Here is a 15,903-nt window from a genome sequence, read left to right on the forward strand (position 1 = left end):
TATCCACATCTCCGAGGATCTCTCCTGGACTACCAACAGCTCCAATCTGGTCAAGAAGGCTCACCAGCACCTCTTCTTCCTGAGGGCTCTGAGGAAGAACCATCTCTCTTCAGACATCCTGATGAACTTCTACCGTTGCACCATCGAGAGCATCCTGACCGGCTGTATCACTGTCTGGTATGGGAACTGCACTGTGTCAGCCCGGAAAGCGCTGCGGGGGGTGGTGAAAACTGCACAACGCATCGTAGGAGTTCCACTTCCTAAGATTGAGGACATTTACAGGAAGCGTTCTCACCAGAGCACACAAAATCATAAAGGACTTCTCTCACCCTGCCAATAGGCTCTTTGCCCTCCTGCCTTCTGGGAGGCGCTACAGGAGCCTCCGGACCAAGACAAGCAGGTTTAGGAACAGCTTTTTCTCCACAGCTGTTTCTTTGCTGAACTCTGCCTCCACCCGATCACACACACATTGACTGAACACATTATTATCAGTGTATACAACCCTTTCTGTGTACAGTTTACATATGCAATTTATTTATCATGGTATACAATATCTTTCTCATTGCATACATCTAATTCATTGCACTCATTGTACATAACTCCTTCTGTGAATACTGTTTACATATTTAATTATCATCATGGTATACAATACCTTCTTTATTGCACCACCTATAATCATTTGCTTATTTGCACTCATTGTATTTATCTCCCTCTGTATACTGTTTATATATGCAAATTATTTATATTTCTTTATATACTGTTTATATATGCAAATTATTTGCACTGAGAAAATGCACTTCCGGTTAGATGCTAACTGTATTTCATTGCCTTGTACCTACATGTGCACTGACAATAAAGTTGAATCTAATCTAATCTAATCTAATCTAATCTAATCTAATCTAATCTCATTAACACCAAAGCAGCTGAAACTGATTAACAACCTCCTCTGCTACTTAACTGACCAGATCAATATCCCGGGAGTTTCATTCACTTGATGCTATACTCTGATTAAAAGTTTTCCTTTCATTTTTTTGAGCAGTTTATAATAGAAACCAGGTATAACATATTTTAGAAGACCATTTGCTAGAAAGTGTTAAAAGTCTCCATACATAGGGGAAATTGAGACATCCTGTATTTCACAAATTGTACTCTGCATTATTCAGAAAGAACTATATTCTAAACTGATACAAATATGTACACAATATGGATGATATTTTTGTTTTCCCAAAAGGAATCACAGGTGCCTTCACACAGCATCTGGTTGAGATTATAATGATGTCTCAGGACATGGCACAAGTCACTTGTTCATATGATCTAATCCAATGCCTTGCATATGCTGCCTGAATTTTTCAGATGGTTTCCCAAACTCACAAGCTTCGCTCTGTTTCCTACTTCCTGTATTTATAGTTTGGTCCATTTCCTTTCTGCTTTGTGAATTCCAAGTGCAGCTTTGTCTCTGATCTTTGTCCCTTCCTTCACTATGCCACTCAATGGATCCAGGCCAATAAAGGACCTCTCCAAGGGTCAATAAAAACACACACTCCAAGCAAATCAAACCTAATGCAAGACTTACAAACATGACTCTCTTGGGGATGAGGTCTGATTCTACCAAAGGGTTCTTGTAGAGCCACAGCTCTTCTGGCTGAATAACTCTTTCAAATGGCTCCAGGAACTCCGTGAACCTGTGTGTGAGAGAAAGAGAGAGAGAGAGAGAGAGAGAGAGAGAGAGAGAAAGAGTTACTCATTCATCTCTCCATTAACACATCTCAGACTGCATCTGGTCAGCTATTCTGAGCAGATCTTCAGTTTCCTGTAACTACAGAGTAAATTGCAAATACACCACACTTACATTAAACCGTATTTCTAGATGAAAATGACCTCACGCTTTACTTGCTTTGCTTGGGAAAATGATTCTCAAAGAAATTTCTCACTCCTGAAAAGATGAGGTGCCTATTAACTAATTAATTAGTCTGGTCAAAGAATAAATGAGATATAATAGGTGACAGGACTATTCACAAGGGGAAACATGAGAAAAACCTATTTAATTTGTTTCCTTTTTCATGTTTTATATTTCCTTTTTTTTTTTTTTTTAAATTTCACAAATTTTGTTTGCAGGTTTATTTGCAGTACATGAACAGTAATACAGTACACAGTCTCACGCAATACTTGAAACCAACAGCGGCTTGCAAAAGTATTCACCTCTTTTTTGTGCCGTAGTGAAGTATTTCAAAGAAAGTCACCTTCTAATTGGCCTTCAGCTGTCAAATATTAAAACAGCTCTGAACAAAAACATCTCAGTTGAGCCATCAGTTCAGAGACAGTTGAGGAGACAGTCAGTCTGAAGACTAAGGAGGAAAAAAAAAAAGTTAAAAGATAAGATAATAGAATTTCATGAATTTCACTCTCTGAGCTCGGCTGGCTCAATAGTGAGGAATTAGAAACTGCCTCACACATTCCAAGGTCCTCTTTCAAAGAACACCACAAAAGCAAACCAGAGCCTGGTGAGCAAATCCGGAGACAGAGTACAGTGGTTAAGTGGAATAATTTCACACCTGGCAACCATTTCAAGACATCTGCATAACTGAGGACTGTATAGGAGGGTGGCATGATAGAAATTGCATGAGAGCAGCCATATAAAAGCACTAGAGTGACCCAGTGTCGATGTGTGTGGTTTTTTATTAGGGCAATGGGGGCTCAAGTGGTTAAAGGTCTGGGTTGTTGGTCGAAAGGCCAGGATTCAAGCCTTCAAGCCTCAATTGAGCAAGGCCCTGAACCTTCTCTGCTCCAGGGGCGCTGTATATCTGCCCCTGTGCTCTGACCAATCTCCTCAGCTGGGATATGTGAAGAAAAAAAATCCACAGTGCTGTAATGTATGTGTGGCGATAATAGATAGAGGCTTTTTCATCTTTTATGATACAAAGACAAACTTCAGTCATTGTGTGTGGCTCAAACCTAACGTAGGTCACACCTCAATTAACACCATCCTTACGGTGAAACACGGTAGTGGCAGTATAATACTCTGGTGATGCTTATCCTCCTTGGAACCTGGGCATCAATTCAAAATTCCTTTTGGAAAATGGATGGAGCAAAATGCTGATGGACATTCCAGAGACCCTGTCTCAGTCTGCTAAAGCTTGGGAGAAACTTAACTTTCAGCTGGACAACCTCCTAAACATGGACAAACAAAAAAGGTGACGGTTCAGTGGCCAAAGTCACAGTCCAAAACTTGGACAAAAACCGACCAAACTAAAGAATCGGGACCAAATCTTGGAAAAACTGGTTAAACTCACTCCCAAAAACTGTGCAAAGCTGCTAGGAACACAGTCTAACAGACTTCAATATGATATTGTTAGAAAATGTGGTTCTAGCAAATTCTAGGCTGAAAGGGGTTAAATGCACAGATTATTAAGATTATACAGTATTTGCTTGCTAGGAAAAGACCAGCCTGAACAATCTGCAGAAGTGTCATTTCTAATCCAGACAAATCTAATATTTCTTTTTTGACAGTCACTGTATTTTAAGTAGCGTACACTGAGGAGTCAGTGAAAATGTAATCCTGAAAAGAAAATCGATTTTGACTGTAGCAAATCTATTTTCAGTTGTCCAGAGGGGAAGACATACAGTATTCTAACAGCGCAACATGAGTGTTCTGAAGTAGGATTATGCCAAGCATGGGATTTACAGTACATATTGATATTGAATAAACTTAGCTTTTATATTTTAAACAAAGTGTAATTTCATGAAATAGGTTTATTTGTAAGTTAAGTCTGTAGCAAGAAGTGGAAAAAAAAGCTCATGGATACTGCAATACTGCAACAAACAAAAAAACTGCTCTGGTCCCAGCAAAGGGAAAATGCTTAAAGTTTTTGGGTTCCTCAAATGGTTCTTGCAGTGGAAACACACACACACTGACAAAATCACTTGAAAATACATCGATCATGCATAACATTATGACCACCTGCCTAATACTGTGTTGGCCCCACTTCTGCTGCCAAAACAGTGCTGACCAGCCGAGGCATAGACTCCACTAGATCCCTGAAAGTGTGCTGGGGTAATCAGGCACCAAGATGTTAGGAGCAGATCCTGTAAGCTGCGAGGTGGGGCGGATACTTACAGGACTTAAAGGATACTTTGGATAGATACTGACCACTGCAGACTGGAAACACCTCAAAAGAGGTGCAGTTTTGGAGATGCTCTGATCCAGTGGTCCAGCCGTTATAATTTGGCCCTTGTCAAACTCACTCAAATCCTTAAGCTTCTAACACATCAACTTTGAGGACAAAATGTTCACTTGCTGCCTAATATATCCCACCCACTAACAAGTGCCGTGATGAGGAGATAATCAGTGTTATTCTATTCATCAGTGTTATACTATTTAGTAAAACAGAGAGAAAAAAGGAAGGAAATGTGAAAGCAGTCATGTGGTGATACCACACTATGGTACCAAACCCGAGAGCACATGAAGGAGGTGCGAGTGAGTTGCACTGATGTAGTGTGGCGTGATTCGTACTCAGTAACCTGGGCATGTGTTATAGCTGATGTTGACATCATTAGTTTCGACAACACAGAAGAGGCAGCATTATATAGATGTGTGGAGAAGGAAATATACAGAAGCACTTAAACAAAACTCACAAAAATGCAGATGTAATGCCGAGTCGTGTCGTGTTCTCCTTTCATGTTTGTGATGATGCAAGATGAACGCAGAAGCACCAGGGCTGGATAGATTCAAGTGAGTCTGAAACCAGACCAACGCTGCATGAACACTTCGATTTGTACAACAGCAAACGTGCCCAGTGTGAAACCTCCTTAATGACCACGCTAGAGCTGTCACTTTTTCTGAAAAATTTGTTTAAGTTCGAAAAATTTGTTCAAATATGTTCACATATATCCCCTCACCCCACCCCCTGAAAAAAGGCTAACGCAACACAAACATTATTTTCAGTATTTTATTAACACTCCATACATCATCACTGAATAATATGTAGTAATAAGAGGTTCTTTCCTTGGTGATGCTCTGCTCATCTGTGCCTCTGTCCGACTTTCTGCTGCCTCAATGTGGTGGTAAGTCAATAGGTCAACCCAAAGACTCGTTGTCGTAAAAGGTCTAAGACAACTGCTTTTAACAAAAAGTCAACAAACAGCCTTATCTTTGACCATAACCAAAATGCTTCCCCATGCTGCTTTTTAGATGATTTGGGGTCATAATTGTCCGCTCAAGGCAGTTCCGCTGCTTGCTGTTATCTTCTATTTTTGTCTCATTAGCTTAATTCACTGATAGTTCAAGAGGACCTTCAAAACATATAGGACACCCACTGCTGGATCAGATGCTAAAGAACAAAATTAAAAGCTGTCTAATGCACTTAAGCTGCACATTAATATAATTCGAATATTGGTTAAAAAATGACAGCCCTAGACCACGCTCAATGTTATTACTCTGTGCACTCAGGTGAGCCGCCCTCACGCTCTCTGTGAACGATACGCCCTGACAGCTTAAACAAGCTTTTCATTGCTACATCTCGCAGCAGCAACCAGCATAAACAGAACTAAATAAGATGTTCCACATACTCATTTTGTATCAGTATCCAGCGCCATGACACTCATAACCTCCTTCATCAGTCCAAACAAAACTTCCATCTACTTTAATAATCCAAATAACATCCAATAACATGTTGTTCCTTTAGTTCCGATATAGATGAAATGACTCACTCATTTGCAAATCGAATCTGAAAAACTATTCGCAAGCCACAGAGAGAGCGCTATTAGACAACAGAGCAGAAAGTCTGCTAAAAGGTTCAAATGGAGCCCAAATCCTTCACAGACACACCAAATTGCAAAAGCGAATTAGGGTTAATTACAGCTCTCTCGCACATCTTGTCTGATTTTCAAAGATAAAATGACAACTGTACATGCAAAAAGCATTCCAAATATTCATCTGAATGAGAACATTTAAATCTGTTACGCTTAATTGCTTCCTAATGGAAAAGGGGAAAAAAGGAGTGAGGAAAAGGAAAAACATCAAGTCGAAGCCACAATACAGTAAAACAATACAGTTCTCCATATTATTGTGACACTTCTCGTTATGATAACAAGGCAGGGAATAGGTTTCAACAATAACGCAAATTAATTTGAGACTTTTAAAGGAAGGTTTCATCGCGTTGAGCCACCATGTAGCTGAATCCCTGTATCCGTGGCACAAAAATGCGTTTTGGGTGTCTTCTCTCCACCTCTGTGTGTTTTCATCAAGCATAATTAACCATAAACTTGTGTCGGCGCATTATCTTCCGCCAATCAATGTAAACAATCCCCACCGCTTGTTGTGCTTTCCGTGCAGGAGAGATGAAAGCGTGGGTAAAAAGAAAGTGACTTGTGTAGCTAATTTAGTCTCATCTGGCGTCAGGCTCGGCTATTCCCTTTCATCGATGCTTTACGGGTCCTTGGGTTTGTCCGACGACGATTCCTCGGACGAACAGATGAGCATCCCTGCAGCTCATAAACACAATACCAATCCCTACACGATATAGGGAGCTTTCTAAAGTGGCCTATTTGTTTTCATTTTGGCCGTCTCTCAAAACCTTGGGCAGAAAATTTAAAGGGGGGGGGGTTCTACAACTAGGGGGAAAATATCTACAGTGTATATATCATTTTTTTTCTCTCCTCCTCCCCACTTGTTCGTCTCGTGAAAGCAAACGATGATTATGTGTAGCATCTTTGACGCACATCTCATGACTCAAAATCATATGCAATCATGCTTTAGCAATTATCATAAAGTGTGTGATAATGACTTGAACGTGCTATATCGGAAACATTGATATTTTTTTTCCTCTAAGCCGAAAATCAGTACTTGTAATCCTCTGGACCGAGCGTATTTACAGCAGGAAGTGTTTCTCATGCAACATTAATTAAAAAGTGCTTGTTAGTGGAGACTGGGTTTAATTAATCTGTCATGCATACGCGTGCCTTGTGTAGTTCAATGGCAACCGCAACAACCCCAGAGATGCACTTTTTATAAGCTACACGTAATTAACTTTGGATGCAGCCAACTTTTTTTTCCTTTTTCTTTTTTTTTTTTATTATAAAGCATGCCCTACTTTGTAACAGTTCTCCCTCAACTCTGCACTCAAAATGTCAGATGGAGATAAAAGTGAGTTATCCCAGCGGTGACTTTTTATAAAACAGATCCATGCGTTAAGTGCTGTACGTGACTGAGTTTTTGTACAATTACATGTTGTTTAATGTAAGACAATTTTCATTCTGATGATTAGGGATGCATCGTTACTGACACTGCTATCCGTGTGCTACTGTGTTTGTTTACGCGCTCACGGGAAAAGGGGGGGGGGCACGTTCTAAACGTATTTCTCAATTACTGATGGCAAAGCAAACTGCAGACTGTGAAAATATCAAAAGGAGCTACTGTACTACAGCACCTACCTACAAGACAAGAAACCTGATAAAACGTCTTATAGAATAAAGAGTGTGAGCAGGAAAGTGCCAAAGGTGTTCACTAGAGGTGTAACGAATGAAGGATTTGGATCAGTGAATGCATTGAAATGATTCGAGGTGATAATCATCCACCCATCCGTTTTCTGTAGCACTTATCCTATACAGTGTCACAGGGACCATGGACACTGTCCCCTGGAAAAAGGCGGAAGAAACCCTGGATAGTGTGCCAACCCATCACACTCACTCCAGAGAGTTTAGAGATGCTATTCAGCCTAGAATGCATGACTTTGGCCTGGTGAGGAAACTGGACTACCTGGAGAAAACCCCTAAAGCACAGAGGCAGGAACCGAACCCCCAACCTCAAAGGTGTGAGGCAAACATTGTAAGTCACCAACCTGAGCAGCATGGATATAACTGTGGGTTTGTTTGTTTTTTTCCACTGAATTTGTGTTGACTATATGTATTTGTGCCTGCAGCTCATGTAGTGTCACAGAGCTGAACACTGCTGACCTCCTCCATATACATGAGTGAATACTCACAGCCTGGCCATGACTCTCAATGGCACAGCTGGGATTAAAACATTCAATCTCTCGCCATTTAAACATCCATCTTTCGGCTTAGGTCTAATCTTTTTGTCTTGCCCTCTATCTGTCGCGTGCGCGTTTTCAGAAATCAATAATGCATCCACATACAACGTGAACAGCAACCCGAAATTATCATATTTCCGAGGCGGTCTGTCTTTGAAGTACAGATAAAAGGAACAAGAGCAGCACAAGACTTCATCGGAAACATGGAGCTGTGGTGGGAAAAGGGCTAGATACAATGCTGGTTTCTCAGCTATTACTGACAATTCAAGTGCAAAGAGATGAAGCTTTGTGTTGTATAAAGTTACACCACTTTTTGTTTTGTTCAGATAGAGGAGGCACAAAGCACAATTTTCCCTGAAAGAGAAATCCAAAATGAGCTGAAAATGATAACAGGTAGGTGACATGCACAGTGCACGTGAAATAAACAAGCATGAGGGCACTGAAAGGGTTTCTCAAATGCAAAGCAATTCATACCACGGGACACAAATGGACACAACAGAGTAATAACAAACTATTATAAAATATTAAGTGAATTGCGACATGTAAATGTGAGAATGGCTTGTCTTTGTTCCGGTTTAGTGTGTGGAGTCTGCAGGAGCTGTAGCAGCTTCAGGAGTTCATGCTAAGCTCAGAATGATGTCTTTGTTTCTACCTAAAGCCCAAACCATTACATCTACACCTATTCATTTACAAAAGAAAATGGATTTTAGGCTTATAGGAGACTCTCAGGAAAAGCCAACTCTCTAATGACGAATAAATGCTTGTGTTTGTTATGCTCTTAGGAGGAATGTCTTAAGAGACTCCAGAGTGAATTATCACAAGGTTGGAACAAAGTTTGCTGTTCATTACGGTGCTAGAGATAAGGCATGCGTTGTTTTTTTGTATACGGGGAAGAATAAAGACCAGTGAAAAGTACTTTCTTCAGTATAATACACTGTGACAGACTGTTGTCCAGTGCGGAGTGCATTCCTCGAAGTTTCTGGGAAAGTCTTCAGAATACACCGTGGCCATAGCCAGGGAGAAACAGCTGAATCTATGATTTTTTTTAAGCAAAGTTTAAGATGTATCATAGAGAATGTATGTATGAGTAATATGGCAAACTTTGTTAGGGTTACTGACTGACTAAATTCCATCGGATCAGTTTTCTCCTTTTATTTGCTGATGGTGAAAATCACCAGCTAGGAAACTTTTTGGAATTTGGAACCACACAGCTAATGAATAATGTGCAAGGAGAAGACAAAGCACTGGGAGGGAGGAAGGGAGAAAGGAAGGGAGGAAATAAGGGAGGAAATAACAGAGGAAAGAAAAACAGAAAGCTGTTCTCAACTCTTAAAATACTTTCAAATGAGAATTTCTCATCTGTTTTCCTGAAGGGCTGCCATTTTCCTGCAAGCTGATCTAGTGCCAGGCTACTGGTGGCTCAGATGTCTAAGTAACAGCTCGGCTGGGAGTACACACACACACACACACACACACACACACACACACACACACAGAGGCCGGAAATAGCATCAATCCTGCTAGGTGTCAACACACGCTGGAGCTGGCACTGTTCATCAGACATATGGAAAAGTGTCTTTTTCGCCCCGAAACAAACACGTCTCCCGGAGAGGCAGACACAATAACACACAAGCAAACAGCTATGACACAGAAGTTCAGCAAAGACACAAAGCTGACCAGTATCCACCTGAAAAGGCACGTATTACACACACATCACACAGAGACTGTATGTAACAAGTTAACCCAGTATCATTGCTTTATTTTGAGTCCTTCATAACATTATTCGACTTTTCTATTAAGCTATTAAGCAGCAGTGCCATGTATAAAGTAACTTCAAATGATTTATTTAAGTGAATCGGTTATTAATATTGCAGTACCTCTGAAGAGCATAATGGTCTTCTATATACAGTGGAACTTGGGTATACGAATGCCCTCCTTTACAAATTTTTGCCTTAAGAATTGAAATTTTCCAAGAAATTTGCATCGGCATTCAAAGCATTTTCGGCATACAGACGAACCAAACCAAATGCCAGCTAAGTTGCGCGTACATCCAGGAGCTGTTCTTCAACCATCATTCATCAAACCAAATAGAGTTTACAAATTTTACATTTTTTTTTACATCGGTGAAAGCTGTTTGGAAAGAGTCATGGGTGGTCTGTTCTATTTTTAGCCCAAGCTTGGTGGCACGACTTCCTGTGAGGACCCTTTCTTTGTTCTTTGTAAGCAGCTATGCAGTTTACATTCACTTCATATTGGTAATATTTGTAATATTTTTGGATGGCTGGAACGAATTATCTGCATTTACATTATTTCTTATTGGAAAATTCGTTTCCCAACACAAATTTTCACCTTAAAAACTCGCCTCCAGAACAAATTAAATTCATATACAGAGATTCCACTGTATATAGTATTGTTGCAAATAAAGAGCATACAATAAATCAGATGTGATGAGTATAACTACAATACAATGTTTAGTATATTAGCTATACAATCAAGTGAAATATCTATATATTTAATCGAATGTATGGAAAACGCCTCTTCCAACACCCTCGCGATCTGTGGCCAGTCTGGTGGCACACAAGAAAGAAGTCCAAATCAACTGGACAGCTTTGATTTGTATACACAGTGTAGAGCCATTCTTTCAAAGCCAGCCCTGTCTCACAATAAACAGATCCCTGAGACCCCTCTGCATACGAGAATACCAATTCCCCCGACTTTCGCAGACAATTCATACTGCTTCCATTACTGCATTTAATGCTTTCATTCTTTCCAAGAGACCAAAGTGTGCGTCACCCCCATGCCCTTTCAGTAATCGATGTGTGTTAATACGAGTCCCCGGGCGAGCAGGTACCAGATGACTGGATGTGAATAAATGAGCAGCAGGTCACATCTCTCTCTTGGGTGGCTTTAGTGAGGCCAGAACCTCACACAAGAATAATAGAAACTCGGGCAGCTATAAGAGGCAAGAGAAGCCAAAAGACTGGGAAAACATTTTTAGTAATTTCCCTAAAGCGCATTGCTGAATCATGATGAGTCTCTCAGCCACGTACTTTACTAAAAAAATATGTTGTGAAGCCAAGCTTGACTGTTTAACATAGAAAATTAGCCTTATATATTTTTTATCTTTATTGATACAACATTTATATTTTTATTAATGTGTTTAAGTAGTGTTTAAGGTTTAAACCAAACGAAAAAAAATTACACCGGATTTAAAAGCTTCTGCAAAATTATTTTGGGATTTGTGTACGCTAATAAACAACCGTCCATTCTACAGCTGATTTGCATTTGGTGATGCCCACTAAACTCCAGAAAAAGCCCAGAATCACAGAGAGGAAAGCGCAAAATGACTACTAAGTGGCCAAAAAAGAAAAGAATTGCCCTAAGGAAGAAGAAGTACATTTAACTCACAAGAAAAAAAATAATTAATTATTCAGCAGCATATCCAGCCGAGTTGCCGCACATGAAGAGGCTGAAACGTGGAGAGAAATTACGGAGGTAAATTCGGTTTTGCAATATAAGTGAGGTCAAGAGAAATTGGTTTGACACACGAACACACACAAAAAAAAATACTACTGATAATCGACAGTTCCTCTGTTACTGTGGGAGGCCAAATTATGACAAAGCTCTTTTAAAATTGTCCAAATGCCATGGCAAATGGAACCAACCTATAAAGCCAGTTATCATCCTCTGAAATAAATAAATAAATAAATAAAAAATTCATGCTGCTCTCTAAATGTTCATTGCCTGTTAAGTGCATCATGTGCTAACTTTTCCAGGAATATCTATTCATTTTAACTGAATAACTTTCCTCATTTGTCTTTGAATGATTTTGGGTTGAACTTCAAGGTTTACCTTAGTTAGTTAGTCATCTATTGTGTAAAATTATACACTCATTTTATATACTCAAGAGCAGGAATAGGATTATAACAGAAAAGGGACTATACACCGATCAGGCATAACATTATGAGCAGTGAGAGGTGAAGTGAATAACACTGATTATCTCCTCATCATGGCACCTGTTATTGGGTGGGATATATTAGGCAGCAAGTGAACATTTTGTCCACAAAGTTGATGTGTTAGAAACCGGAAAAAGCATAAGGATTTCAGTGAGTTTGACAAGGGCAATATTGTGATGGCTAGACCACTGGATCAGAGCATCTCTAAAACTGCAGCTCTTGTGGGGTGTTCCCAGTCTGCAGTGGTCAGTATCTATCAAAAGTGGTCTAAGGAAGGAACAGTGGTGAACCATGGGAGGCCAAGGCTCATTGATGCACGTGGGGAGAGAAGGCTGGCCCGTGTAACCCGATCCAACAGACGAGCTACTGTTGATCAAATTGCTGAAGAAGTTAATGCTGGTTCTGCTAGAAAGGTGTCAGAATACACAGTGCATGATGGGTCAGGGCTGTTTTGGCAGCAAAAGGGGGACCAACACAATATTAGGCAGGTGGTCATAATGGCCATGACAAGCATAAATAGATGTCCACAATCTGTGCCATATACTGTATGTTATGTTTAAGAGCAGAAATTATTAACTGCTCACATTATAATACAGCAAACATATTCTCTGTCACTAAATTATACATAGGAACATGTTATTAATTTGAATGCTAGCAGTCCAAATAATTTAAAATCATGCATTTAATTAAATAAACATATCAAGCCAAAGCAGGTACTGAACAACCTTAAAGAGAAGGTCAGTGACAAATACAAGAGAAACAGGGACTTTATTAGCAGCCCATCTGGCAAGTTTGAAATCACAGAGAAAATTGTATTCCAGTTAAATTACATATAGTTTGTTTTCGAAAATATGATAAATATTCATTTAGCATTTCTTTTACCTCAATGTTTATTACTCACGAAACAAAGCCTGCTGATTATTTTTGATTATATTACAAGTACACATCTTTTGTTGAAAGGGCTAGAAGATGACCTTCTCTCGAAAATATATCAGGCACATCTGTTTTTAACAACTCATTAAATGTCACAGGAGATTTAAAGTTCTATGTCTGACAGCTTTATATATTCTGTTTCACACTTCACACTAGCTCAAAAAAAAGTCATTATTTCTACAGGCAGAAGTATGAAGAGTTATTGAATCATTTTGAGGTCATTTTTTTAAACACGGTTGAGAGCAAACTTTATATAAATAAATGAATTTCAATAGAGTGAGGAAAAAAACACCACATCAGGGCTAATCAGTACATTACTTGCACCAGCATGAAAACTGAGCCCGTGTTTTCTTCTGACATTTTTGGCAACTGGTGGCAAAGTCCCTATAAAAAGGCAGAAATCCAACTAGAATTTTAGGGACATTAAAGAGTTAAACTGACAGGGCAAATAAGAACAATGGATGATAAACACTCACCGGCCACATGGACGCCAATTAGCCAATGATGTGGCAGCTGTTCAATGCAGAAAACAGTGGTGAAGAGCTTCAGTTGATACACAAAAATCAGAACTGAGGGGGTTTAATTCAGCGTGGCATGTTGTTGCCAGATGGGCTGGGTTCAGTAATTCAGAAACTGCTGGTCTCCTGGGATTTGCCCAGTCTAAAGTGTTGAGACAGAATTAAAAAAAAAAAACACAACTGAGTGGCATTCCTGCTGGCACAATGTGTGGATGAGAGAGGCCAGACTCATTCATGCTCACAGAGGGCTATGGTAACTCGAATAAATTAATGAATTATTTTTTTGTATTTATTTTATTTAAAATAAATAAATTAATGCATTTTTTTTATTTAAACCAGAAAAGCACATCTCTGAATGCACAACATGTGAAACCTGGGGGTTGATGAGCTGCAATGGCAGAATACTTCCGAGTTTCACAGCTGTCAGCCAAGAACAGGAATCTGGCTCACCAAAACTAAACAGTTAAAGATTAAAGCCTGGTGTTTCTCCAAAGTCAACTTGTTCAGTATAACTAATGACTGCATGTGACTGCATACAAATGATTTTAGAAAATAAAGCTATAATCTCCACCCCTCCTCTCTGTTACTTAATCATGAAACAATTAAATTTTGGTTTGCAAATTTGGCAGCAATCTCTGCTGGACCGGTCAAGGGACTTAAAATGTTACCAATACGTCCTCTCTATCTGTAACCAGGCCACCAATATTCTACACACCACTTAAACTATTTTTTTTTCAACATTTGGTTTCAAATGGTTCCTCTAGGTGCACGTATTGCAATAGTTTCTAACATTTTCTGGCTCTGGCATTAGCTTGAACCGGTTCATATCATTGTGAAATATGTTAAATAAAATATGAAAATATCTAAAAGCAGTTCTTGTTGCCATGGTAAACTTTATGACTAGCTTGATGAGGTTATTTATATTTATATATATATATATATATATATATATATAAAATACAATATATATACGGATCGGACTTGTATGTCCAGCACATCCCACAGATGCTCGGTTGGACTGAGGAATTCTGGGGAATTTGGCCAAGTCACCAGCTCAAACTCATTGCTGTGCTCATCAAACCATTCCTGAACCATTCTTGCTTTGTGGCACGGTGCATTATCCTGCTGAAAGAGGCCACAGTCATCAGGGAATACTGTTTCCATGAAAGGGTGTATTTGGTCTGCAACAATGCTTAGGTAGGTGGTACGTGTCAAAGTAACATCCACATGAATGGCCAGACCCAAGGTTTCCCAGCAGAACATTGCCCAAAGCATGGCATGGCCTCTGCCAGTTTGCCTTCTTCCCATAGTGCATCCTGGTGCTATGTGTTCCCCAGGTAAGCGACACGCACACACCCGGCCATCCACGTGTTGTAAAAAAAAAAAAAAAAAAAAAAAGTGATTCATCAGACCAGGCCATCTTTTTCCGTTGCTCCATGGTCCAGGTCTGATGCTCACGTGCCACTTGTTGGCGCTTTCGGTGGTGCACAGGGGTCAGCATGGGCACCCTGACTGGTCTGTGGCTATGCAGTCCTATACTCAACAAACTGTGATGCACGGTGTATTCTGACACCTTTGTATCAGAACCAGCATTAACTTTTTCAGCGATTTGAGCAACAGTAGCTAGTCTGTAGGATCGGATCACACGGGCCAGCTTTCGCTTCCCACGAGCATCAATGAGCCTTGGCCGTCCATGACCCTGTCTCCGGTTCACCACTGTTCCTTCCTTGGACCACTTTTGATAGATACTGACCACTGCAAACTGGGGACACCCCACAAGAGCTGCAGTTTTGGAGATGCTCTGATCCAGTCATCACAATTTGGCCCTTGTCAAACTCGCTCAAATCCTTACACTTGCCCATTTTTCCTGCTTCTAACACATCAACTTTGAGGACAAAATGTTCACTTGCTGCCTAATATATCCCACCCACTAACAGGTGCCATGATGAGATCATCAGTCTTATTCACTTCACCTGTCACTGATCATAATGTTACGGCTGATTGATGTGTGTGTGTGTGTGTGTAGGTATATCCTCTCTCTTCTCAAGCCGTATAAGATTACTTTCACTGGGTGACATTTGTAATACTTTTTTCACAAATCATTTTCACAATCAAATTTGGATCTGGATGGCAATTAAAAAGTGATTAAACTGCTTGTTTATTTATTTCTAGAAGACCAAACCGTATAAGATATTGTGACATATGTAAATATAAAGTGGCTTTTATTCCAGTAGGTGACATTATACCAGCCTCTGTACTAATCAGGCAGGGTCACGTTCATCTGATTGATTTTATCTTCTTTCTCCTGCTGATGGGTTCTGGATGTAGGCAGCGTGGACCCATACAACTTATATGACTCATACAAAATAAGTTGATAAAAGACACTTTGACAATTTGGCAAGTACACACATTAGTTGACTAAATATGGTGAGTAAGAAAGCTGTGGAAAAACCTTTTTTTTTCCCCAGT

At 39.8% G+C, this 15,903-nt stretch overlaps 1 protein-coding gene across 1 annotated transcript in view; it reads right to left on the minus strand.

Moving 5' to 3' along the window:
- The window catches only part of plpp4 (phospholipid phosphatase 4), a 101,373-nt gene that overhangs the window by 45,766 nt on the left and 39,704 nt on the right, over positions 1–15,903 (minus strand). Inside the window, exon 2 of the mRNA XM_058378537.1 lies at positions 1,574–1,682. Coding sequence (XP_058234520.1) covers positions 1,574–1,682 — 109 coding nt within the window. The remainder of the gene's footprint in view (positions 1–1,573; positions 1,683–15,903) is intronic.

This window comes from Hemibagrus wyckioides, linkage group LG03 (assembly GCF_019097595.1).
Source record: "Hemibagrus wyckioides isolate EC202008001 linkage group LG03, SWU_Hwy_1.0, whole genome shotgun sequence".
NCBI classification, from domain to species: domain Eukaryota; kingdom Metazoa; phylum Chordata; class Actinopteri; order Siluriformes; family Bagridae; genus Hemibagrus; species Hemibagrus wyckioides.